A 25,780-nucleotide genomic window follows, 5' to 3' on the forward strand; every position below is an offset into this window, starting at 1 on the left:
GCTATTTTAAGTTTTGCTAGGAGACTGGGCGGGAAGCCAACAGGTGCTTTACTTAACTTGTACAGGGCAAAATCAGTGGCAATAGCCAGGTATGGCTCTGGTCTGTGGGGCTATGTAAATAGTGAATCAATACAAAGGGAAGAAAATAGATTCCTGCGTTCTACCTTAGGGCTCCCCCAATCTACAGCCACGTTTTCAGTCCACCAGGAAGTCGGGTTGGGCTATATATCGGACACCCTTCTTATGGCCCCTATCCTGTTATGGATAAGGCTTTGGACAAATAAAAACTTGGGCCTTAATCATAAAATATTGGCGGACTGTTTAAAACTGGATAATTACAAAAGTATAGATTGGCTTTCACATATAAAGAAGTGCTCTTTGGATCTGGGTCGCCCTGATATTTTTCTTATTCCTCAGGATCTTAAGAAATTAGATTTAGCCTGGGTGAAGGCCAACTTTATAACTAGGAAAAACGTGGAGAGGGAAGAATGCCAACTACTCAAGCCCACGGTCAGAGCCCACTATCTGACTATCACGCGTCTTACCATCCAACCGTACCTTACTATTGTCACTATCCCCTTTCATAGGTGGCTTCTGGTTAAACTTAGGTTTAACCAGATTTATACGGTTTTGTGTGACAGTCACGGTTGGTTTAAGGAGGAAGATGCCCCTGTCTGTAACTGTGATAGTTTTTCTCCTCAAAATAATATGCACTTTATGCTATTTTGTAATTTTTTTATTGAGCCCAGACAGAAATACCTTGTACCAGTATTGAAGGAAAAAGCTTTTCTTCAGGCAAAACCTGCTCTCCTGTACCTCCAATTAATGGATTCTACGTTGGCCATGTTTAGCGTGGCCAACTATCTTGTTGCTGCGGTTAGGATCAGGAGGAAAAGACTTAAAGATGTAAATATTGGTGTCTTGTGAACATAAATGAAATGGATGTGGTTTTCTTTTTAAAATGTCTATTTTATTGAGTATTCTCTCTTTTATGATGTATTTTTATAATGTGTATTAATCCGCTATTATTGTTGTTTCCTCATATCATGTATTTTTTTATGAAATTATCACTGATTGATGCTTTTGTATGTGTTTATGAATTTGTCTGCCTTTGAGATGAAATTGTAGAATGCTTTTATGATTTTTAATCTAAATCGAATAAAGTGGTTTGTGACTGTGACTGCTGACTTTAAAGGGATTCAAAACTTTCAGGGCTGTGTTGAAATACTTCTGTTGGAGGGGGATTACTGCCATTTCGACCTCAAAGCATCTTTTTCCTTTTCAAACTAAAGTGCTCTTTTTGTGGAGGGTGGATGCGGTCTTCTCTTTGGGTTGACAGAACTTGCTTTAACTCCTTCTCCCCCTCTATATTATCTCTCGGCGGATTTTTTACTTTCCTCTGTGATCATCCGTTGTCCTCTGCTCCTTTCCTCTCGTACATTCCTTTAACCATATCAAAATGCTTCCACTTGAAGATCAGTTGTTTTTTTCTCTAAATTCTTCGAGAAACCTGGAGCTACAGCTTCTGCTTCCAGACACGGGTGTAAACAAAGAACCTGAAGATGGTGACCACACACCGGAACCTCCAGAGTGCACTGTCTGGTGTCACAAAGGGATTGGCATTCCTGCAAATGGTGATCTAAGGGTACCATGAGGTAAAGGAAGAGAGGGTGTTGATAGAAAAGGATAAAGAGGAAAATTCTGGACCAAACTACTAGATTGCAGAATAATGCACAGTACGTGATAACAGAAAAATAATTCATGCTACAAAACTATCATTTTCATCAGTGCTACGTTTACCTCTTATATGGTCAACATACAACCTTGCTCGCAGACCAAATTGTTATTAATATAGAATTAAGAATAAAACAATAATGTTTTATTAGAGGAAAAGAATTTTGTAATATAAATTTTTAGCAGGAAATAAGATAGACTGCAAACGATTTACAAGAAACAAGAGTATTTATAATGCATCTCCTGGGCCAACAAGCAGTTAATCTTAAACACTATACCACCCCTTGAACCATTGGATCACTGAGTTATGAGCAGGCTTCGCTACCCCATTATCTCACCAGAGGAACCTCTCACCATTTCATCAGGAACATAAGATCCCCACAGGAATCCGTGGCACCAATTATCTTTTCAGGCTCCAGACCCCGTTCAAAGCCCCTCGCAATGTCGCTACTCTGTGAAGGAGGGGGAATAAAAGATTGAAGAAATTAAGATTCAATGATGTTCACTGTAAAATAAAATTGCCACTAGATTTGTAAAGAACCTCTCCATAGGATTACAAAAAAAAGTCAAACAGATACTGTAAAGCAAGCAAGACGTCTGCGGAAAGAAAAATTACAATTCACTTGTGTGAGGAAATCGGGTGTATTATATGGTGAGGTTGGGCAGCCTCACCGTGTAATACATTTACCAACCCCTTTTAGATCAGCAGGTTTAGTTTATTAAAATCTGCAGCTCAACCATGGGTAGGTCTGCCTCCAAGTAGCAACCCTTACACAAAGGACCAAATGTAAAGCATTTAGGTGGCACCAAAGCAATTTAAGAAATACACCAGACACCCGAGAAATCCTACACCAATTTGTAACAAGCATTGGCATAGCCAATAGGTCTCACCTTTGGGACCTTATAAGTGTTTAGCCATGCAACAACTGATGTTGCACAAAGGATATTGTGCTGCATAACTAAATACAAGGTCCCAAAGCGAGACCTATTGGTTATGCCAATGCTTGTTTCGCAGGTCCTTGTAGCTGGAGCACGGTTTAGGCCCTTACAGCTGGAGTTTCGACGACTTGGAAAATGGGCTGCAACCTGAGTGCACAGAAACTTACTTACCAAACAATTAATTACACGACAAATGGGTTTGTGGCTAGACCCACGTTTGTAAAGTTCAAAGTTAATAATTCTAATTTAGGTTTAAAAAGTAATCTAGAGGATAAAAATCCACAAATCCTACAGGTGCAACGGAGGTCACTGTTATGTTGGGTTGTACGTAGCTCGTTTTCCATGTTGATGTTGGAATGCGAGCTAGGGGAACTGTTGGAAAGGTGTAAGGGGTAAGGAGGCAGTCAGCCTGAGGTGAAAATGCGGTGAGGCGAGGAACTAGGGTGCTAAACGTGCCATCGTCAGCCTAAACCGGGGCACCATGGTGATATTCCACAGCTCTGACGTCATAGAAACGCCGACCACCACAGAATACCAAGCAGGGCTAATGTACCCCCCACCCCCCTAGCTGATGCATAAAAGGCAACACATATAATTAATAGTATTTTAAGCCTTCGTTTGGCCCCTGCGTTCCCATGCCCGTATCAGAGAAATCCAATCGTATTGCTGGGAGCAGGTGGTCGGATCAACCCGCATGAGTCACAAGAGGCAGGCGCTGTCTTGTCAAATTGCCCTGCCGAGTTGTCAGATTTATTTTATTTAGGTTTTTTTGTCAGCATCACCATGGTTCCCATTTTAATGGATACACGATTTCACTTTTTTTTAAACTCATGCAGGCACCCGAGAGGTCGTTACAGAAGAAGCAAACTTAACACTAAATTGTAGCTACGGTAAGAGTACCTCCATGTTGTGACGTATCTGTACGGCAGGCAGCAAGGCATTACCGCCCAGGACGATAACATAATGGTTACTTACCAGTGATAGAGCAAGGTTTCATACGTAAGAAACTTGCTTGGATTCAGCCCTCTCGAAATAACTAGGCCTGGGACGTTAAATTCCGTTCCGCTCGCGGAATTTGGGCAATTTCACGTTCCGCGGAGAACGCAAAATTGCCCAAACTTCTGTGTTCCACGACTTCGTGAAATTTTTTGCTTGTTCGCGTTCTCAAAATGTGTGTTCGTGAGATATTTCCCCTCGAGCATGCAAACAGCAATTGCGAACAGGAAAAAGCATCGCGAACAAGTAATTCCGCGTGTTCGCGCAGATTTTTTTTACCGTTTTGCGGAGATTTGCGTAATGCGATTCCGCAAATTCCGCCCACCCCTAGAAATAACATATAACTTATTAACCAGCATGTTTTGTAAATACTAATAATTGCACCACACGACATTTCAGTATCTAGGGGAAGCATGACTATGTGCCTTTACTAACAGTAACCAGAGTGCCCTAATATGGCTGCCGTAAACACGGAAACCTTTCTGCGCATGCGTCTGCAGCATCTACGTAGTATGACGTTGTAAGAAAGTGGCTCTATATATACTGGACCAAAGTAAGGTACAGTAGTAGTGTGTGTATAGAGTCCCCAATCTCCAGAGGTATAACAGAGGTTAACGCCAGATATGACCTTACTCTCTAAAGTGGTAGCTTGGCCGAGCAGTAAGGCAGTATCAGGACAGTGTAATGCATTTGTTGTACACACTCCGTCAGCAAAAGGTTTCACAAACTAAAGAACTGAACTCTAGGTCAATTGTTTTTATATCAAAAGATATAGTGGTTTTATTTTAGAACCAACAGGTATCAAAATATACTTTTCTCACTGAGACTTCCTTGCAACTGGATGTGTATATGGTCCCAATGTCTGAGGGACAGATCACCCCAGTGTTTCTGGATGACCAGATGAGAATATAGATCTACAAGAGATTTTGGATGGGAATCCTTGATTTTGACCTTTGTGAGTCTCACTGACAACCACTTGTGATCCTGTTTTGGTTGTATAAGTGTGTACCCTTTCAGTTTACAGACCGCAAGGCGATCTAGTAATCACTTTTGAATTGACATTGTGCAATAGGATTAGTATATGTTGTACCTAATTCTTCTGTGCAAGACCCCTAGTTCTCGGTTTGTTGTTCAACGTCTCTGTTGGGGGATATGAACTATGGCAGGTCTTTAAACATCCCTCGGACCCTTCCTTTCCTCTGTGGTGTTATAAAGTTAAAAAGGGAACAAAAGCGGCTGGCTCAGGGACGGAGATTCTTCAGGTGCGACCACCACTTCGAGAGGTAAGTTAGGATCTTGGAGAAGAGGTAGGCACCCCAAAGGAGGGCACAGGGGGCCGCAGGGCGCCGGGGTGTCTTTTGGTGTCGGAAAATCTTACCCTCGGCTGGTCGCGGTTGGAGGTGTCCCTGGTTCTGAGGCTGCAGGCGTCGTCTGGTTCGTCGAGGAGGGTCTTTAGGCACTGGACTTCGGGTCCCAGTCTCCGGGTGGACTCCTCGTGGTCTTGGGTCACTCAGGCACAGGCCGGGCTTGGCGGGTGCAGAGTGGGCTGGATTCGCGGTACCTGGCTGGCACCAGGGGTATGGCTGTTGGAGCAGAACCACTGCTCATGGGAGTCCCAGCCTTTTGGAAGGTTCAAGGCAGGCAGGTCCTCCAGGGTTGTCGAGGTTGCTGTCCGCAGGAGACGCCGGAGTTTCACAGGAGCAGGTTCAAGGATCAACAGGCCTGTAGGGTTCTGGGGCCAAGTCAGTGGGCGTCGTCCTTTTGTTAGCAGCTGCGCAGCAGGTTTTCTTGCTTCTTGGTCTTCTTATTGTTGCAATCGGGATCTGAGGAAGGAAGGTTCAGGGTGCCCCTAAATACTAAAATTTAGGGGAGTTACAGGTAGGGCAAGGGCAGGAACCAATGGGTCCCTGTCCTGGGGTAGGTACACCCCCTAGCCTGCTCCTCTCCTGTGGTAGGGGGGCAGGAGCCTAGCTGTTATTGGGCAGGGCTCCCAATCTTCAAGATGGCCGGAGCCCGGGTCGTGCTTCACCTCGCCTCTCCCACCTGAGGGGAAGAGTTGGCACAGGCTGCCCCCCCCCCCCCCCCTTCCTGACGTAGGGTTTCCGCCAGTCTTCCCGTCAGAGTGGGGGTCAGAACTGGTGGGGGCCAGTTGCTGAGTACAGCAAATTGTCTGGAGAAACTCACAAAGGCAGAATGTCTTTGAAGGTTCCCCTGCCCATCCTGGGGGAGGAGGCTTGGCAACTCGACAAAGATGTGCATTGTTGCAGGCACAGGAGAGCGAGGGCTCTCCACCCAGGGGTCCAGCAACAGGTCTTCTGAGGGGCAGCCTAGACAGCCTCATAGACAAGACGTGGATTGTAGGTTAGGTTTCAGGGGACATTTCTAAGTTGCCCTCTGTAGTGCATTTTACATTAAATCCCACACTGGCATCAGTGTGGGTTTTAATGTGCTGAGAAGTTGGATATCAAACTTGTCAGTCTTCAGTGCAGTCATTATGGTGCTGTGGAGTTCGTAATGACAACCTCCCAGCACCATATACTCTTAAATGGCATCACTGCACACAGTGCCCAGAAATGGCCCTGGGTATTGTAGGGGCACAGGGCTCATGCACCTGTGCCCACACCACTGGCACAGGGCACCCAGCTAGAGGGGTGGCTGATGTATGCCAGGGCAGTGGGTTTGTGGGCATGGACAGGGATGTGTGCCATGTAGACTCTGTTTAGTTCTGTACTGAGACACTCAGCCTGGCAAGGCTGTGTGTGGGTGCCAGGGTACAGGGCCCCTAAGGGTGGCACAATAAGTGCTGCAGGGTCTCCTCTGGTCACCAGGCCCTCGGTACCTAGGGTACCATTTACTAGGGGCTGACGGGTGGCCAGAGATGCCAATTGGGTTTTGTTTTCAACACAGTTTTAGGGAAGTTAAACAGACCCTGGGCACCTGGTTGGCAGGAGCCCAGGGCACACTCAGTCAAAGCACATCAGCAATTCAGCAAAAATTGGGGGCATACCAATGCAAGAAAGATAGCACTTTCTCACAGACGTACTTCGCTTCTGGTGGGAATTCTTTGCAGCTGCGCAGTAACACCTAATATGGCCACTTTAAACGTCATATGCTAATACCCATGCTTTTGCTTAAACTAAACCTAGTGTGTTCTGCTAAACCATTAATGCTATAGTTAAAATAAAGTAATGGGGTTAGAGTAGAAATGTGGTATACAGTGCATTCATTTTTTTCGTATTCTAACGTGTCTTTCTTTGACTTTATTTAATAGCTCGTATTTGGGCCTGAAGTGTGTCTGAAAACACCCTTTGAAGTCGCTGTACATGCGCATTCGAACACTGAAAACCTTGAATCTCTGTCATTGAAACCCCGCCAAGTCTCACTTTACCAGCGATGCGCCAGGAAACCTTACCCCCATGACTCGGAGAGAGGAAGACAACTTGCAAAATTGTTAAACATTGTATACTAAATGAAATAAAAAGTCCTGGGTGGCATAAAATTCATGGGAAAGTAAAATTATGCGTGGGAACATTAATCAATTATATTGAATAGAAATTATCTCATACTGGTATGGTGTGATGACCTCTCCTCGTCTTTCTGACCAACCAAATGGAGGGAATACACATTCGCAACATTTGGGGGTGGTAAATATCCTGGAAAATGGTACAACTAAGGTAGGGTCAGTTAGTTAGATTGTCCGACTTGTCACTGACCCAACGTATGCTGAAGGAGATCGAGGCTGTTGAGCACTCTGAAAGAAGTATTAGGAGATTGCTGTGGTAGAAGACTTATCTAGAAGGGGAACGAGAGTAGCTGCAGAGATGGGTGTGACACTGGCGTTGCACTTAGGGTTACCTGTCCTGTCTCGCACCTGTCCTGTCCTGTTGGCACCTGATTAGTCGGGAGCCCTTTTTTGTCCCAGCCCTTGTCCAGGGGTTGGTCCTCGCACCATTCTAGATAAATATAATCTGTGTGGTATGTCCTTATACCTTTTCTCACCCTTCCCAGGTACCAATGTCTAAAATTGAAATTGCTAAATCTCACAAGATTCTTGCTTTAATAATTACATTCTTCCTTGAAAAGTCCTTAATTTCACTATTTTGGTACTTGACTCACAAAATATTGCACAGATAAAGTGTTTACAATTTTTCCAGAGTCTGTGGTTATTTGCATTAAGTTAAATTTTATTTTATACTTATTATTCTAACACCTTTTGATCCAACAGAATTAGGAATTAGAATATATGTGACAAGGATTTGGTAAGGCATGGTGTATAGGCATAAATCCTAAAGGTAAATAAACTTGTGATAGGCAGGTAGAAAATTGATTACCGGTTCAAAGTGTGAATATTTATGAGCCCAGGCGAGTATGGTGTTTTGAACTGGTAATCTTGTGCCGTCACCAGTAGGAGTGGTTTTGCAGCTTCAAGGGTTTTCTGGATTTACATGCTGTGCATTTTTCCGCCTCTAGTGGTTGGGTCCGGAATAGTCTGTTTTTTCTTTCCTCTGGGGCCTCGACCACCATTTGGTGCTAGGTTCATCCCTTGTGTGACATCAGACGGCGCCTCAGAAGTTCCTGTGTGTGGTAGCCATCTTCTGGTCCCCCCCTTTTATTTCTGTAGGGTATGTCTTAAATCCTATGGTCTTCAATGATCGCTCTTTGGTTTCAGTGATCTCTTTCCCCACCTGTGAGCATTCTTCCTCTGACGGGAGGTGGGTGGGTTGCATGTGAATCCAGAAAACTTTTCAAGCTGCAAAACGAATAGGTTCTTACCTGTCGGTGTAGTTTTGCAGCTTGAAGACTTTCTGGATTCATTATGCTGTGCATTACTCCGCGGTCTAGTGGTTGGATCTGGAAACGTAGTATTTTTTCTGTTTTTTTTTTGTAGCCCTGGTGGGAGTCGACGTCCCACCATTTGGTGTCCTCCTGTGACGTCGGCACGCTTACCCCGGAAGCTCCCACCCTTGGGCGCCATCTTCGGATTCTTTTTTTCTCGTTTTGTGTTATTTAATCCGCTTGTCGTTCAAGGTATCTTTTTCAGTATTGACCTTGTCTTTTACCACCTGATTCTCCAGCCTCATCTTTCTGGCGGAGGTGGGTGGGTTCGCTAGTGAGTCCAGAAAGATGTTCAAGCTGCAAAACTACACCGACCAGTAAGAAACTATTCGTTTTGCAGCGTGTATCTTTCTGGATTCACTATGCTGTGCATATACTTTGTAGCGGTTTGTTACTTTTGTGGCGGCTGGGTTGAAGATGAGCTTTGGCTGTTGAATATATGTTGAAGCACTTTTTGTCCTACTTGTGCTTTCTTGTTCATTTGTATTTCCACACAGTAGTGCTTAGTGAACGTGTGCACTTAAGCCCATGTTGCCGCCAGGCAAATGTCTTGAATGGGTGCGTTAGCCAGGAAGGCTATCGTAGCTCCCTTTTTCCTAGTTGAGTGGGCACCCACCCCCTCCGCAAGCTCTTGGTCTGCTAGTTAGTGGCAGAATTGAATAGTTTGTGCGATCCATCGTGCGATGGTCCCCTTTGTTACTGGTCTAACCAGGAAACTGCTTGCGAAGGACACAAAACTGTTTTGTCTTCCTGTGTTCCTTTGTTCTTTCTATGTAGTGCATTATTGCCCTTCTAGCGTCCAGAGTGTGGAGTGCCCTCTCTGCGCTTGTGGTTGGTTTTTGAAAGAAACTTGGTATTTGAACTGTTATGTTGATGTGAAACCTCGACACCACCTTTGGCATAAAGTGTGGGTCCGTTCTCATCACCACCCTATCATTGTGAATTTGGATGTAGGGTTCTTGTAGCGTTAGCGCTTGTAATTCGCTCACCCTTCGCAGGGCGGTAATAGCCACCAAGAAGGCAGTTTTCATAGTTCGCATTTGCAGGGAAGCATTATGAATCAGTTCAAAAGGCGCCCTCATGAGCTCCGTCAGGACTAGATTAAGGTTCCATGCTGGTGACGGCATCCTCTTAGGAGGCGCGATCCTTTTTGCCCCTTCCATGAATCTCTTTACTATCTGTGAAGTAAAGAAACTCTTTCCAGTCTCTCCTCTTGTGAAGACCACAATTGCTGCCAGGTGTACTCTCAGCGAGGATGAGCTTAGCTTTGCCTTCAGCAGGTGCGTGAGGTACCTTAGCACTGTTGACTCCCTTGTCATCTTTCTGTGTAGCTTCTTCTTGCTGCACCTTTGTGTAAACCTTGTCCATTTCGCCAAATAGCACTTTCGTGTGCTAGGCCTCCTTGCCTCTCGCAGTACCCGCAGGGTGCTCTCCGGTAACCTCAGGTACGCGAATTCTATGTCTTCAGGAGCCATGCTGCTAGGCTGAGGCTCTCTGGTTCTGGGTGTAGTACCTCTCCGTTTTGCATGGACAGTAGGTCTTTTCTTCTCCCAAACTTGTGGGGTGCACCTTGTGCCATTTCCATTATCTGTGAGTGCCATGTCTGCCTGGCCCATTGTGGTGCCACCAGTATCAGAGTCATGTTGCTGGTCCTGCACTTGTTGAGTACTCTGTGTATCAGGGGTATCGGGGGGAAAGCGTAAGCAAATGTCCTCGACCAGCTTATCCATAGGGCATTCCCCAGGGAACCTTCCCCTGGCTGCCTGTAGGCGAAGCTTTGGCATTTTGCATTCTGGTGTGTTGCAAATAGGTCTATAGTCAGTGTTCCCCACTTTCTGAATAGCCTTAGCGTTTCCTGTGCATTGAGCTCCCACTCATGGGAAGCCGATGTTTGTCTGCTGAGCCAATCTGCCTCCACATTGTCTTTACCTGGTAGGTGTATGGCTAGCAGGTCTATCTTTAGTGGGATGGCCCATCTCCATATCTCCTGCACTAGGTTCGATAGCGGCGGAGATTGCGTTCCTCCCTGCTTGTTGATGTAGAACATAGTCGTCGTGTTGTCCGTCTGGATCAACACTCTCTTGCTGTACAATTTTGTCTGGAAGGCTTTCAGGGCGAGGAACACCGTACCGTCTTCAGTTCAAGGTAGCTGATGGGTTTGACTGCATCCGCTGGAGTCCACAGACCCCTCACCTCCAAATGCTTGCTCATGTGCACACCCCCATCCCTTCTGGGATGCGTCTGTGGTGATGGTCCCCGTTGGGGTCGGTGGTGTTAGAGGCTTTCCCTTTGTTACGTTCTCCATGTTCCACCACAACATCTCCTCCTGCACTGCGTGCGTTACAACCACTAGATCTTCCCAACTCCCTGTAGCTTGTGACCATTGTTCCTGCAGCCATTCTTGGAATGGTCTCATGTGGAGGCGACATTTGGTACTAGATGTATGCATGAGGCCATCATGCCCATGCTCTTGCTCGCTGTCCTCACTGTCAGAGGTCGTCCCTTCTGGTAGAGGCGCGTCTCCTTCAGTAGCGCCTGTGTCCTCTTGTCGCTGGGGAACACCTTGCTCTGTACGGTGTTGATCTGAGTCCCTTGGAAGACTTTAACTTGCTCTGGTTCCATAGAGGATTTCCCCCAGTGAATGGAGAAACTCCGGTCCATCAAAGTCTTTGTCACGTGCTGGGCATGTTCCTTGCATGTCCTGTGTGAATTTGCCTTTATTAGCCAGTCGTCCAGGTAAGGGTATACATGGATCCCTACCCTTCTCATGTGCCCTGCCACTGCTGCGAGGCACTTGGTGAAAACCCTTGGTGCGGATTTTAGTCCGAACGCTAGGGCTGTGAACTGGTAGTGAGGTTTGTTGATGGTAAATCTGAGCAGATGTTTGTGCCGCCAGTTCATCGGGATGTGCAGGTTGGAGTCTTTGAGGTCTATGGTGGCCATGAAATCTCCGTCCCCTATTTGGGGAATGACCTCCTGTAGCGACGTCATTTTGAACTTTTGTGTTTTTATGCATCTGTTCAGGAACCGGAGGTCCAGGATGGGCCTTAGTGTTTCGTCCACCCTTGGTACCAGGAAGTATGTGGAGTACACTCCCTTGTTCCTTTCTTTGTATGGTACTGGTTCGATGGCCTCCTTTTCAAGCAGTTCCTTCGCCTCCCTTTGAAGCAGTTCCAGTTCTTTTCCTGACTGCCCTCTCTTTTTTGGTCTTTTGTTTGGCGGTGTCCTTTCTAGTTCTATACAGTATCCGAACTGTATGATGTTCAGTATCCACTTGTCCGATGTTATCTTCTTCCATTCTCTGAAGAAGTGTCTTAGCCTGCCCCCTACTGGTGTTACATGTTCCAGGGTACTTGGGCCGAGCAACCCTGTGTTGGTCCTGTGCTCTACCCTGGGAGGCTTTGTGCGGGTGGGCACACTCTATGACGGCGTCACTTAAGAGGTGGGTTGATGGCCTCCTCTTTTGTTCTGGCCACGTACGTTTCCTCTCCCGCGAAAGGAGTAGACCCTCTGCTGGTTGTGCCAGGTTTGTTTTTGGTGTCCCTGCTGTTGTTGGTTATCACCCTGGTTGGACTGCTGGAAGGTCTGGTGCGACGTTTATGCCTGGTTTTCTCCCCCCTTCCGTTTGGTCTCCGTGACGGGGTACCCCTCTTTGTTCCTCTGAATTGTAAGGCCCCCATGGACCTTGCAGTGTTGTTTTCCTTTTTGAGCTGGGTGAGTCTGTCATCCACCGGTGCTCCGAACAGTGTCTCCCCATTGAATGGGGTGCTAAGGATGTTGTGCTGAACCTCTTGTTTGAAACCGGAGATCCTCAGCCAGGCTTGCCTTCTTTCAGTGATTCCCAACATCATCAGCCTGCTGATGGGTCTGCTCCATCCAAGGCTGTTTTGAGGCAAGCGTTCGCCACATTATTCCCCTCCTCCACGAGGTGTGTGGCTCTATGTTGGTACTCTTCTGGGAGGTGCTTCGTCAGCTCCCAATTTGGTCCAGTATTTGGTACTGGTGCCTATTCAGTAGGGCGTTTCGCCATGCGCCAATGCATTGCTAAATTTCTTTTTATCTTCCTCCCAGTCAGGTCCATCCTCCTGCTTTCCTTGTCTGGTGATGGCCCTAAAGTCGTCGGCACATTTGCCCTCCTCCTTGCGGTCGCCGTGATAATGGAGTCTGCCAGGACTGCCCTCTGATATACGGGGGTGGGGGGGGGGGGGGGGGGGGGGGGGGGGGAGTCTTTCGTGGAGTGCTTGTATTTCTTCTCCGTTCTCGGCGTCACGGAACTGCAGGTCTCCGGCTCCTTGAACGCCTCCTTCCCCTGAGCCATGACACTGTCCAGCATTGGGAGATACTGGCTCCTGGTCTGCGTGGGGAGTAGGGTCTCCAATAGGAAGTCAGACTTTTGCTTCTCTTCGTCAAGTTTGACTCCAAACGCCGTTGCCGCGTTCTTGATCACCATATTGTACGCCCCAATGTCGTCTGGCAGCGAAGGCCTCGAAGGGTACGTGTCTACGCCCTCTTCCGGACTTTCGGTGTCGAGGTCCTGCATTCCAGATGATGCCGACCCAAGGATCGTTCTCTGGTAGTAGTCACCCTCCTCATCATAGTAGAAGGCTTCATCCTCTTGATGTTCTAGAGTTTCAGGGCTTTTCTGTGACTTCAGCCTCAAAATCCTCATCCTCTTCTACTTCGATGATAACCGTCGGTGTTTGACGGAATCGTGAATGAGTCGCTCGTCGAACTCCTCCTTCCTTTGTAGGAGGCTATCCATTTAGTCCTAGAGCCGCTTTTTCTTTCTTTGCAGTTCGGCGGCCTGTTTGGCGCATGACTGTTCTGCTGGTCTCTTTGCCGTGTATTTCGGCGCCGACGTCGAAACGGGCCTCGTTTCCTTGGTCGACGTCGAGGCGGCCTTCTCTTTCGAAGTCGGACGTTCGTTTTCGGGGACGTGCTTCGACGACCGTGGCTTTTCGCCGGTCTTCGCAGTCTGGGAGTCCTTCACAAAGGATACGCTGGGCTCGAGGGGGCGCTAGAGGGCGCACTAACAGAATGGCCGCCTTCTGGTGAGGCTCCAGGTGCCTGGACCAGTAATCCTGCATTTATCTGCTTAAAAACGGTTACCACACAGCTGAAACGAAGGGTACACGTCTCTGATGCCTCCATCTGTTCTCAGTGAAATTTTGGGACTGATCGAACTTTCTAAGCCTGAAAACGACCGCTCCGAACTTTGCACCGGGTTCACGCTGGAGCGGAGGGGTCTGCTGTGAGCGGCTGCCTGAGGCACGAAACTCCAAGGCCTTCCGCGAGGGCTGCGGGCCCTCCTTGCTGCGTGCGTGTGGCACGGCTGTGAAGTGGACTCGAACTGAAGGTGAGGGCGGCTCATGGCACTGTAGTGGGAGCGGACGGCCTGGGCACACCCCCACGCGGACTGGTGCTATCTGAGGCAGGCGAGTGGGCAGCTGCCCCCCTCGCAATACCTGCGACCATCGCGGGCAGCGCGTTGAGGAGGACTTGGCAGGACGCGCTGTGCGGAGGACCCGGACAGTCATCTGAGCGGGAGTCAGCGGGGGGCACGTCGCACTCGATCTGCGGGGCCCGGCAGCGGCAATTGAGTTATCGGCCGGCGGATTTATGCTCGGCACGTTGCTGTGATAACCGCCATTGCGGAAGACATCGCCCAAGTAACGCGAACGCTGGGACACTCTTTTTGGCGCCATTTCGCAGTAAGCTGTTGGTAGACGTAAACTGCCATTGCTGAGGGGTTTTTTGATTGTTGCATGCGGGGCAGTCCAGGACAGGGCAACAGACTTTCTGGTATGTGCCTATACGACTCAGGTAACGCTGCAAATGATTGCTGAGAGTTAGTGCGACCGCACCGGGGTGCGTCAGATCTATTTGCTGGGAGACAGGGCTGCTTAATACATTGCTACCTTCATCAGGCGGAGTGGCAAAGGCACGGAGCGATTCTGAGGGGAGTGTTGCGCCACAAGCTGACTTTGCAGTCGCAATTTACTAGCAACCTAGTGGCGCCATGGGGAAACCAGACACTCAGCAGCCTAAACTTACTTTTGACGCAACCAAGAAAGGACCCCCAAAAGGGCCCGGACGGAGGCTAGGGCGCAGTGTGTCGTGTAACGGTGCAGCGACTGCGGACCTCGATATACGCCAACTTCTACAAGAGATGCGACAGGGTTCGCTACTGTGGTGGACAAAGTGGATCGGATGTCCTCCAGAATGGACGCCATAGTTCATAAAGTGGATCAACATGAACGGCTGAAGGAGGCAGAGCCGCATCTCTGCTGCTGATGACATAACGGCTGGACACACGACGCAATTAGCGAGAATGAACAATCTGCTGCGGGTCATTGCTGCAAAAAATGAGGACTTGGAAGCCCACAGCCGAAACAATAACATACGCGTCACGGGCGTGCCGGAATCAACCAACACTGGGCGTATGGAGGATTATATTGAAAGACTGCTCTTGACGTCCATTGGTTCTGAAGCTTTTTCTACGCAATTTATTGTTGAAAGGGCACACCGATCTCTTGGGCCTAAACCGAAACCTGGCGCCCCGCCGCGATCCATAATCGCGCGACTCCTAAATTATCGCGATGTGGCGTTGCGTGCACTCAACAAAACTTAGTTTATGAGGGAGTTGCCTTTTCGATATTCCTGGATTTTACACCACTAGTCCAGGAGGAACGGCGCAAGTGTGTAGAGGTGAAGAAGAAGCTTCGTGCAGCCCAAATTGACTATGCATTGCTATACCCTGCGTGGCTAAGGGTGACGCATCAAGGGAAACAACGTTTTTTTCACAAATCCGCAGCAAGTGGAGGATTATCTGCGTGCACTGAAACGTACACAACGCGTAGAGACGGACCGCAACCCAGCGAGACGTGCGGACGCAAGGGAGACAGATGAAGACGCTTGATCGGCAGTACGTGGGAACTGGAACGTGTTTCATGATTACTACACGAACTGCTGGACATATACGGGGATGGAGGAGGTTCAGGGCTTACTGCCCACTAAGCTTTACACCAGTTCCAGTGGTAACGTATTCCAGGCTCCCACTACCCCATCTCAGACGAAGCCCAGAGGGCGCACAGGTCCTGGGGCTTGAGGGGGGGATAGTAGCTGTGTGACCTAATGCTGTCCCCCTGTGGGTATTCCCCATTAATGGACCATTTCAGTGGGGTGCTTGTTTTGTTTTTGCTGGGAGGGATGGGGGGGCAGACACTACTGGCAAGTTGGGGGTGCTTCTGTGGGCGGGGGGGGGTGGATGGGGTGCAAATGCGTACTGTATCGTAATGGATATGTCGCAAATGGAGGAAGGGAGGCGAGGGGACTAGTTGATGAGTTGGGGATGCTTCAGTGGGAGGGGGGTTTGTTCTATGGTAGGAGGGAGGTGGTGGGGCAGTTGACCAATACAGTCTGGGCAGTGCGAAGGGACACGATGAGAATGCAGCAGCTTGTGGTGACTACAGGGTAGCAGGGTTGTCAAAGACATTGCTGAGTTACTTTACATGTTTCGTCTGTGCATATGACTGGCGAACCGACTAACAAGTTGTTAACGAATAGTTTTCTTACCTGTCGGTGTAGTTTTGCAGCTTGAAGATCTTTCTGGATTCACTATGCTGTGCATTATTCCGCGGTCTTGTGGTTGGGTCCGGATTCGTAGTCTTTTCTTTGTTTTTTTTTTTTTTTTTTTCTCTTTGCCCAGGTGGGCGTCGGCGTCACACCCCCTTTGGGTGTATTTCCGGTGACGTCGGCATGCTTCCTGCGGAAGCTCCCACTCTTGGGCGCCATCTTCGGGTTCTTTTTTTCCGTGTTTCTTTCGTTTCCGAAGTAATGGCAATGTTCTTCTTAGTTTGTATTTACCGCTTTGTATTTTCAAAGTCTATTCTTTAGTTAACCACCTCTTCTCTCTCCAGCCTCATCTTTCTGGCGGAGGTGGGTGGGTTCGCTAGTGAATCCAGAAAGATCTTCAAGCTGCAAAACTACACCGACAGGTAAGAAAACTATTCGTTTTGCAGCGTGAATCTTTCTGGATTCACTATGCTGTGCATAGATTTTGTAGCGGTTTCTCATCTCTGTGGCGGCTGGGTGGAAGATGAGCGTTGGGTGTTGAATATGTGCTGTAGCACCTTCTGTCCCACTTGAGCTTCCTTGTTCATTTGTATGTCCACACAGTAGTGCTTCGTGAACGTGTGCACCGAAGCCCATGTTGCCGCCAGGCATATGTCCTCTATGGGTGTGTTAGCCAGGAAGGCTATTGTAGCGCCCTTCTTCCTGGTGGAGTGGGCACGTGTCCCCTCAGCCAGTTCCTGTCCTGCCCGTTTGTGGCAGAGTTGGATTGTTTGTGCGATCCATCGTGCAATGGTCCTTTTGGTTACTGCTTTGCCCATGAAGCTGTTTGCGAAGGACACAAAAAACTGTTTCGTTTTCCTGTGCCCCTTTGTCCTTTCAATGTAGTGCATGACTGCCCTTCTGGCGTCCAGGGTGTGCAGAGCTCTCTCTGCGCTGGTTGTGGGTTTTTGGAAAAAACTCGGTATCTGTATAGACTGGTTCATGTGAAAATTGGATACCACCTTCGGCATGAAGTGTGGGTCAGTCCTCATCACAACTCTATCGTTGTGTATTTGTATGTATGGTTCTTGTAGCGTCAGCGCTTGAAGCTCGCTTACTCTGCGTAAGGACGTTATCGCAACCAGGAAGGCTGTTTTCATAGTTAGCATCTTTAGGGAGGCCTTGTGAAGTGGTTCAAAGGGCTCTTTCATGAGTTCCGTTAGGACTGTGTTCAAGTTCCATGCAGGTGGCGGCACCCGCTTGGGTGGTGCGATCCTTTTCGCTCCTTCTAGGAATCTCTTCACCACCTGTGATGTGAAGAAGCTCCTGCACGTTTCTCCCCTTGTGTAGGCTACTATCGCTGCCAAGTGAACTCTTAACGAGGATGAGCTAAGGTTCTTCTCCAGTAAGTGCGTCAGGTACCTTAGCACTGTGGAGTCCCTCTTCATCTTATTGTGGAGTCTTTCCTGTCTGCACCATATTGTGAATCTTTTCCATTTCGCAACGTAGCACTTTCGAGTGCTGGGCCTTCGTGCCTCCCGAAGTACCCTCAGGGTGCTTTCTGGTAGTCTCAAATGTGCGAACTCTATGTCCTCAGGAGCCACGCTACTAGGCTCATGCTCTCTGGCTCTGGATGCAGTACCTCTCCGTTCTGCATGGACAGTAGATCTTTCCTCCTGCTGAATCTGTGGGGTGCACACTGTGTCATCTCCATGATCTGCGAGTACCAGGTCTGCCTCGCCCACTGCGGTGCGACCAGTATCAGTGTCATGTTGCTCGCTCTGCACTTGCTCAGTACTCTGTGCATCAGTGGTATCGGGGGAAAGGCGTAGGCAAATGTCCTTGACCAATCTATCCATAGGGCATTCCCCAGTGTCCCCTCCTCGGGCTGCCTGGATGCGAAGTTTTGGCATTTTGCATTCTGGCGTGTGGCAAACAGGTCCACCGATGGTGTCCCCCACCTGTCGAACAGGTATCTTGTCTCCTGAGCATTGAGCTCCCACTCGTGGGATGCCGATGTCTGCCTGCTGAGCCAATCGGCTTGTATGTTGTCCTTCCCTGGTAGGTGTATGGCTAGCAGGTCTATCTTGAGAGGGATGGCCCATCTCCATATCTCCTGCGCCAGCGTTGAAAGCGGTGCGGACTGTGTGCCCCCCTGCTTGTTGATGTAGAACATCGCAGTGGTGTTGTCTGTTTGTATCAATACCTTGTGCTTGTACAGTCTTGTTTGAAAGGCCTTCAGTGCAAGGAAGATTGTCTTCAATTCTAAGTAATTGATGTGCTTTGTGGCATCCGTCGGTGTCCACAGTCCCCTCACCTTGAGCTCCTCCATGTGAGCGCCCCATCCCTTCAGGGATGCGTCTGTGGTGATGGTCACTGTTGGCGTTGGGGGCGTTAGAGGCTTTCCCCTTGCTATGTTCTCCATGGTCCACCATGTCATCTCCTTCTGCACTGCGTGCGTTACAACCACTAGATCCTCCCAACTGCCTGTAGCTTGTGACCATTGCTCCTGTAGCCATTCTTGAATGGGTCTCATGTGGAGTCGTACATTCGGTACCAGGTGGATGCATGATGCCATCATCCCCATGATCTTGCTCGCCGTCCTCACTGTCCGAGCTTGTCCCTTCCGGTAGAGGCGAGTTTCCTTCACCAGCGCCCTCGCCCTCTTCTCGCTGGGGAACACCTTGCCCTGTAAGGTGTTGATCTGTGCTCCCAGGAAGATCTTCACTTGTTCCGGCTCCATTGATGATTTCTTCCAATGGATGGAGAACCCCAGGTTTATGAGCGTGCTGGTCACTGTATGTGCGTGCAGCTTGCATTTCTGGTATGAGTTTGCTTTCACCAGCCAGTCGTCCAGGTAAGGGTATACATGTATTCCCTGCCTTCTTAGGTGCGCTGCGACTGCTGCGAGGCACTTTGTGAAAACTCTTGGTGCCGATTTTAGACCGAAGGCCAGTGTCGTGAACTGGTAGTGGCTTTCTCCGACGGTGAACCTGAGCATGTGCTTGTGCTTCCTGTTCATTGGGATGTGCAGGTATGCGTCTTTGAGGTCTATAGTGACCATGAAGTCCCCGGTCTGCAACTGTGGGAGCACCTCTTGCAGGGAGGTCATTTTGAATTTTTGCGTTCTTATGAATTTGTTCACGAACCGTAAATCGAGAATGGGCCTCATTGTCTCGTCTACTTTTGGTACCAGGAAGTATGTTGAGTATACTCCTGTGTTTCTTTCCTTGAAGGGTACCCTTTCTATGGCCTGCTTCTGCAGGAGTTCTTTTGCTTCTTCCTGAAGGCACTGCAGCTGCTTGCTTGCTAGCGGCTTTCTTCTTGGTTTTCTGCTTGTTGGCCTCGCCTCCAACTCTATGCAGTATCCGAATTGGATAATGTTGAGGATCCATTTGTCTGATGTGATTCCTCTCCACTCCTGGAGGTGGAATCTTAATCTTCCTCCCACTGGTGTCCTGTGGTCGTAGGTGTCTAGTTTGTCTTGACCCATCTGTACGTGCTGCCCCCTGGGATCTTTTTTGTGGGTGGGCACACGGATTTTTTTGAAGTCACTTGGAGGTGGGCTGCTGGCCCCCTCTTCTATTTTGTCCCCGTCCATTTCTCCCTCGAAAGGACTGGCCTCTTTGTTGGTACTGCCAGGGCTGTTTCTGATGGCCCTGCTGACCCTGCGAGTCTGCCTGGTGCGTTTGCTGGAAAGCCTGGTGTGATGTACCTGGCTGGTTTCCGCCTCTTCCGCCGGGCCTCCGTGACGGGGTGCCCCTCTTGTTCCCTCTGAACTGCAATGCTCCCATGGATCTTGCTGTTTCGTTATCCTTCTTAAGTTGGCTGAGTTGCTCATCAACTGTTTGTCCGAAAAGCGTACTGCCGTTGAATGGTGTGTTCAGGATGCTGTGTTGCACCTCCGGTTTGAAACCGGATATCCTGAGCCAGGCGTGTCTCCTTTCCGTGACGCCCATCATCATGAGCCTGCTGGCGGTGTCTGCCCCATCCAGGGCCGTCTTAAGGCAAGAATTTGCAGCATTCTTCCCCTCTTCAATTAGCTTTTCGGCTTTCTGCTTGGCATCCTGGGGCAAGTCCTTCACCAACTGCCCCAGTCCCTCCATGATTTGGTACATGTGTCTGTTTACCAGGGCGTTGGAATTAGCCATGCGCCAGTGGGTCGCGGCATTCCGTTCGATCCTTCTGCCCACCAGATCCATCCTTTTGCTCTCTTTATCCGGTGGCGGGCCCGAGGTAGTGGGTACGTTAGCCCTCCTCCTTGCTGTGGCCGTGATAATGGAGTCTGCGGAGACCGTGCCCTGAATGTAGGCCGGGTCCTTTGCGGCATGCTTGTACTTCTTCTCAGTTCTGGGAGTTACTGCCTTGCATGTTGCGGGCTCCCTGAAAGCTTCCTTCCCCTGAGCCAAGACGCTCTCGAGCATCGGGAGGAACTGGCTCCTCGTTTGTGTTGGGAGCAATGTTTCCAGAAGGAAGTCTGCTTTCTGCTTCTCTTCGTCGAGCTTGAGCTTGAAAGCTGCTGCGGCAGATTGTATCACCGCGTTGTAGGCCCCGATGTCGTCCGGCGGCGAGGGCCTCGAGGGGTAGGTGTCGACCACCTCCTCCGGGCTGTCGGTGTCGACATCGATGTAATCTACCTCCTGAAGGTCATAGGGCGCCGACTCTGTGTCTGTCCTGCCCTCATCTTCCTCCCCATAGCTGTAGCTCTCGTGGGGATTCTCGTACTCCTCCTGGTCGTCGAACACCTCGACGTCCTGGTCTTGCTCGGTGACTTCGGCGACCTCTTCTTCTTCCTCCTCGACCGCCTCCAGCACTGGTGGCTTGGTCTTGTGAGGGATCGTGAAGGCCTTCATCCTTGCGTCGAAATCTTTTTTCCGCTGCATGAAGTTCTCCATTTCTGCCTCGAGGCGCCTTCTTTTCTTTTCCATCTCGGCCGCGTGTTCCGCGTCGGATGGTTCCGCCGCTCTCTTCGACGGATGGCTCGTCGCCGTGCCTCTCGGAGTCGAAGTTTTCGACGTCGAACCGGATATCGGGTCTCTGGTCGTCGTCGACAGTTTCGGGTCTTTCTCCCTCGTCGATCGATCCTTTTCGGGGACGATTTTCGACGTCTTCTGCTGATCAGCAGCTCTCGGCGCCGGGGACTCCTTCTCTGAGGATCCGCTGGGCCTGGGAGTAGTCGCGGACGCCGCCTTTTTTGGCGTCGGCGCTTTCGGGGTCTTGCCCTCGATTTTTCGAGACTCAGAGTCTCTCGGGTTCTTGGGGGCCGAAGAGTCTCCTACCTTGTCAGAAGTCTTCGTGTAATCAGTCTCTACGACCGTGTAGCTGTCGTCTTCGGCGGCAGCGTTGTCTTCTTCCTCGGAGGACATCCCCAGCTCGTAGAGCGACGGGGTCGGGGCCTTCCCCTGCAGGGCGGCGTGTGCTACCCTCTGCCTCTCTCTCACACGAAGGGTCTTCGGGGTGAAGGCGGAACAGGCGTTGCAGTCTCCGCTTTCGTGGTCCACCGGTAGGCAAAGGTTGCATACCGGGTGCTGGTCCTTCTGCGCGTACTTGTGGTGGCAGTTACGGCAGAACTTGAACGGCGTGTTGTCCATCCTCGAGCGTCCAGGGCCTCTCTGGTCGCGTGTTCGTCGACGGTCGTCGAAGATCTGGATGGAAAACGCCTTATCTTTGCTTGTCTTTCGTCGGTGAAGTCCCCTGGAGTCTTCAGATGACTTCTCCTCGTCTTTTCTGTATTTTCTTTCTTCTTTCTCCAAAAATGTCTGGAGCCCAAACGGGAACGATCCAGACCCGACCGCGGAAAAAAAGAATCTGAAGATGGCGCCCAAGAGTGGGAGCTTCCGCAGGAAGCATGCCGACGTCACCGGAAATACACCCAAAGGGGGTGTGACGCCGACGCCCACCTGGGCAAAGAGAAAAAAAAAAAAAAAAAAACAAAGAAAAGACTACGAATCCGGACCCAACCACAAGACCGCGGAATAATGCACAGCATAGTGAATCCAGAAAGATTCACGCTGCAAAACTATACTATCCTGGAATGTCAGAGGCCTTAACGATCCACGAAAATGTAGAAAGGTTATATCCTACCTGGAAGGGCATGGGGAACAATTGGTATTGTTACAGGAGACACATATCCCCCCGCAGACCAACCCCTCCTTCGCAAGCAGGTGGGCTGGTGGCCGATACTTCTCCTCTTACTCCTCATATTCCAGAGGAGTTGCTATACTTATTAAATGTAATGTCCAGTTCTTTCTCCAGGGCAGTATAACTGACACTGCGGGGCGATATGTGATTGTGTGAGGGAGGCTGGGTGATGATTCGATCACAGTGGTAAATTGTTATGCCCCCAATATAGATGCACCGGAATTTTTCGTATTATGGGGCAAGATATTAGACATAGGATCTGCGCATGTGATTTGGGGGGGGGGGGTGATTTTAATGTGGCACTGCTACCGGCACTAGACAGGGCGGATGGGATGGCACAATATCACGTTAAAGCAAGGGAGGTTCTACAGGATATTTTGGGGGAAGGGCTGCTAATAGATGGCTGGAGACACCTACATCCCAAAACACTTGAAGGTACGCACTTCCCACACAGGGACTTGGGCACGGTTGGACTATTGTCTCCTGTCACAAAGGCTTGCGGGTAATATGACAGCTGCGAAACACCTGGCCCGTACATATTCCGACCACTGTCCTGTGTTGGTTACATTGAAGATACCGGGTTTTGACAGCCCCAGGCCAAACTGGCGGCTCCAACCCACGGCCCTCTTGGACACAGTCTTTAGGGAGGAACTGCGAGCAGACATTACTGATTTCTTCCCACGTAACCAGGGCACTGTAGAGAGCGTTGCAACCATATGGGAGGCCTTTAAGGTCACTGTTCGTGGCTGGTGCATAGCAAAGGGTTTTGGTGTACTACGTGACATTCAGCGTACGATGCGTAGACTAGAGGACGAGTTGAAAGACTTAGAGTGCCAGATGCAGAGGGGAGAGAACCAGGCAGCGCAAGAAGAGTTCAGGGTAAAGCTTTCAGAATATGAGAGTGAGGCGGCTCGTGAATCAAAATTTCGGAGTAAATACTGGATTGCTAGAAAATATGGGGAGGGAGAGCTGCCAGGGAAAGCCCTAGCTACAATTATACGAAATGCCCGAGGCGCTAACACCATACTGGAGATCGCAGTCTGCACTGGTGAACTGTGCAAAGATAATGTTCGAATCATGGAGGTCCTCACTGGCCACAATAAGAGTTTATACACTTCCCAAGTCTCGGGTGCAATGGATTTCGATGCCTTCTTGGGTGATGTGGTCCTCTGCTGGCTGAGCGATGTCCACAGGAAATTCTTGAGTGCCCCTCTAGAACTGGATGAGATCAAGGATGCGATAATATCCCTGCAAAATGGGAAAGCGCCAGGTTTAGACGGTATACCGGCGGAATTCTATAAGTGCTATATAGATATAATGGCGCCGGTGCTGAGAGAAGTTTGAGGACTCGCTAGAAGTGGGTTTACTACCTCAAACAATGCACGAAGTGATGAATACATCTCCCCTAAAACCTGGCAAGGACCCCACAACCTGCGACTCTTATCGTCCCCTGTCACTCATTAATTGTGACGCAAAGATATTGGCCAAAGTATTGGCCACCAGGCTCGCTACTTAGGACTCAAATAGTACTTCCGGATCAATCTGGGTTTGTCCCAACGAGAGCTACGAATCATAACCTCCGCACTCTCTTCTCCCTTATGCAAGCAGTGGCGCCGGATTTTCCGCTCGCTGCTGTTTTTTTGGATGCGTCAAAGGCATTCGACTCCGTCAAATGGACCTACGGTACCTTTTTACGGTGTTACACAGAATGGGCTTCCCCCCTGTATTTTTGTCGTGGATCCGACTATTGTATCATAAGCCAACCGCTAAGGTGCTTGTGAACGGACATCTCACCTGCAATATCTCTTACCAGGGGCACCCGACAGGGGTGCCCGCTGTCCCCTCTTTTATTCGCCATTGCAATCGAGCCGCTGGCATGCCGGATACGGCAGTTACATCAGGACAGTGCGTTCCGCTGCCCTCAGAGGCAGATTTCTGTATCACTATGCAGACGATGTAACATATGTCAGAGAGCCACAGACTAGGTTGGACGCCCTATTACGGGAATTTCTTGTGTTTGGCAGACTGTCAGGTGTGAATATCAACTGGAGCAAGTCGCAACTTTTTCCACTGACACCTGCTGTTACCGAGTTCTCACTGGACTACCCGGTGGAATGGTGTCATTCCGACTTAAAATACCTAGGGGTGCAGGTATCGAGAGATAGGGAGGAAACCTTACGCATGAACTATGGAACGGCCATAATGAAACTGAAAGATACCATTACACGCTGGATTGAATTGCCCTCGTCGATGGCGGGACGAGCCTCTTTAATCAAAATGGTCATACTCCCGCGCTTCCTATATCATTTCCTTAATATCCCTTATTATCTGGGAGCCTTCTTCAAAACCCTAAAATCGGAGCTGATCAGACTGGTGTGGGGGGGTCGTCAGCCACGGCTCAAATGGAGTGTCATGGCACAGCCATATAACAAAGGCGGCTTTGACATCCCTGATTTTGACCATATACTATCTTAGTGCCCAGGCGCACTTTTTGTACCACTGGATTGGACCCACAAGATACATGCCACAGATAGCTGTGGAGGAATAGATTGTACAACCACTAACACTGAATGGCGTTGTCCATGGCCCATCTAGCGTCCTGGAGACGCCACCAACGACGGTGTCTTGTACGATATACTCATGGCATACAATACTGCGCAGATTGAGACTTCCTATGCTATATGCACCATGCATGCCTCTGACATACCACCCATGTCTGGCTGTCTTACATGAAACCGGATTCCAGCTCATGTGCAAGCGACTGCAGAAGAGTACATGGGGTGACCTATTTCTCAACTGGGAATTTTGTCCTAAGGAACAATTCTTTGGTGAATTCAATCCTAACCCCCTTGACGTTTTTTATTACTTGCGGCTGAGAGAGGGGATGAAGTGCCTCCTGTCTGACTACCTACATGAACCGGAGGCTGTTCCTCCTTTGATTATGCTGCTGAATAGCACCGACGGCACACACCTGAAGTTGAGGGAGCGGCTAGGAGTCACTGGGCTGCTGATTTGGGGGTGGAAATCTCTGATGAGCAATGGGAGTACTGCTGCGAAATGACAGGGCGTATTACATCTAGCTGTAGATTTAAGTTCATACACTACAAATTCTTACACCGGCTTTATTACACCCCTGCTAGGAAGTATAGATTTAAACTGGAAGACACAGACTGCTGTGAACGATGTGGGCAACCAGGAGCAGACTTTTTCCATCTAGCGTGGATATGCCCGCGGGTCTGTTCTTATTGGGAACAAATACATGGAGCACTGGAGAGTATGCTTACACTGCAGTTAGCCAAAGATCCCATGGTTTTCCTCCTAGGACACACAGCACATATACCCAGAGGGAACAGGAAATTCATAGACACTGTTCTTTTGTTGGCTAAGCGCAGACTTGCATGTCGGTGGGGGCGGGGGAGAGCCCCGAAATTTAAGGAATGGATGCAAGATCTGATATACTGTCAGGATCAGCACAATATCTATGCCGAAACACAACCGGTGACCTCTAGATCAGCAGACATTTGGGGCCCACTTCAGTCCTATATCTTGCAGCAGGCTCCATCCGGTGAGGGGAATGAGG

General features: G+C 49.4%; 1 protein-coding gene across 4 annotated transcripts in view; it reads right to left on the bottom strand.

Annotated features, from left to right (window-relative positions):
• Positions 1-25,780, bottom strand: part of CBX5 (chromobox 5) — a 208,136-nt gene that overhangs the window by 11,313 nt on the left and 171,043 nt on the right. For all 4 annotated transcript variants that reach the window (XM_078688267.1, XM_078688277.1, XM_078688295.1 and 1 more), the window contains one exon: positions 2,089-2,186. In XM_078688267.1, the coding sequence (XP_078544393.1) occupies positions 2,089-2,186 (98 nt within the window). The remainder of the gene's footprint in view (positions 1-2,088; positions 2,187-25,780) is intronic.

Source organism: Lissotriton helveticus, chromosome 1_1 (assembly GCF_964261635.1).
Source record: "Lissotriton helveticus chromosome 1_1, aLisHel1.1, whole genome shotgun sequence".
In the NCBI taxonomy this organism is placed as follows: Eukaryota; Metazoa; Chordata; class Amphibia; order Caudata; family Salamandridae; genus Lissotriton; species Lissotriton helveticus.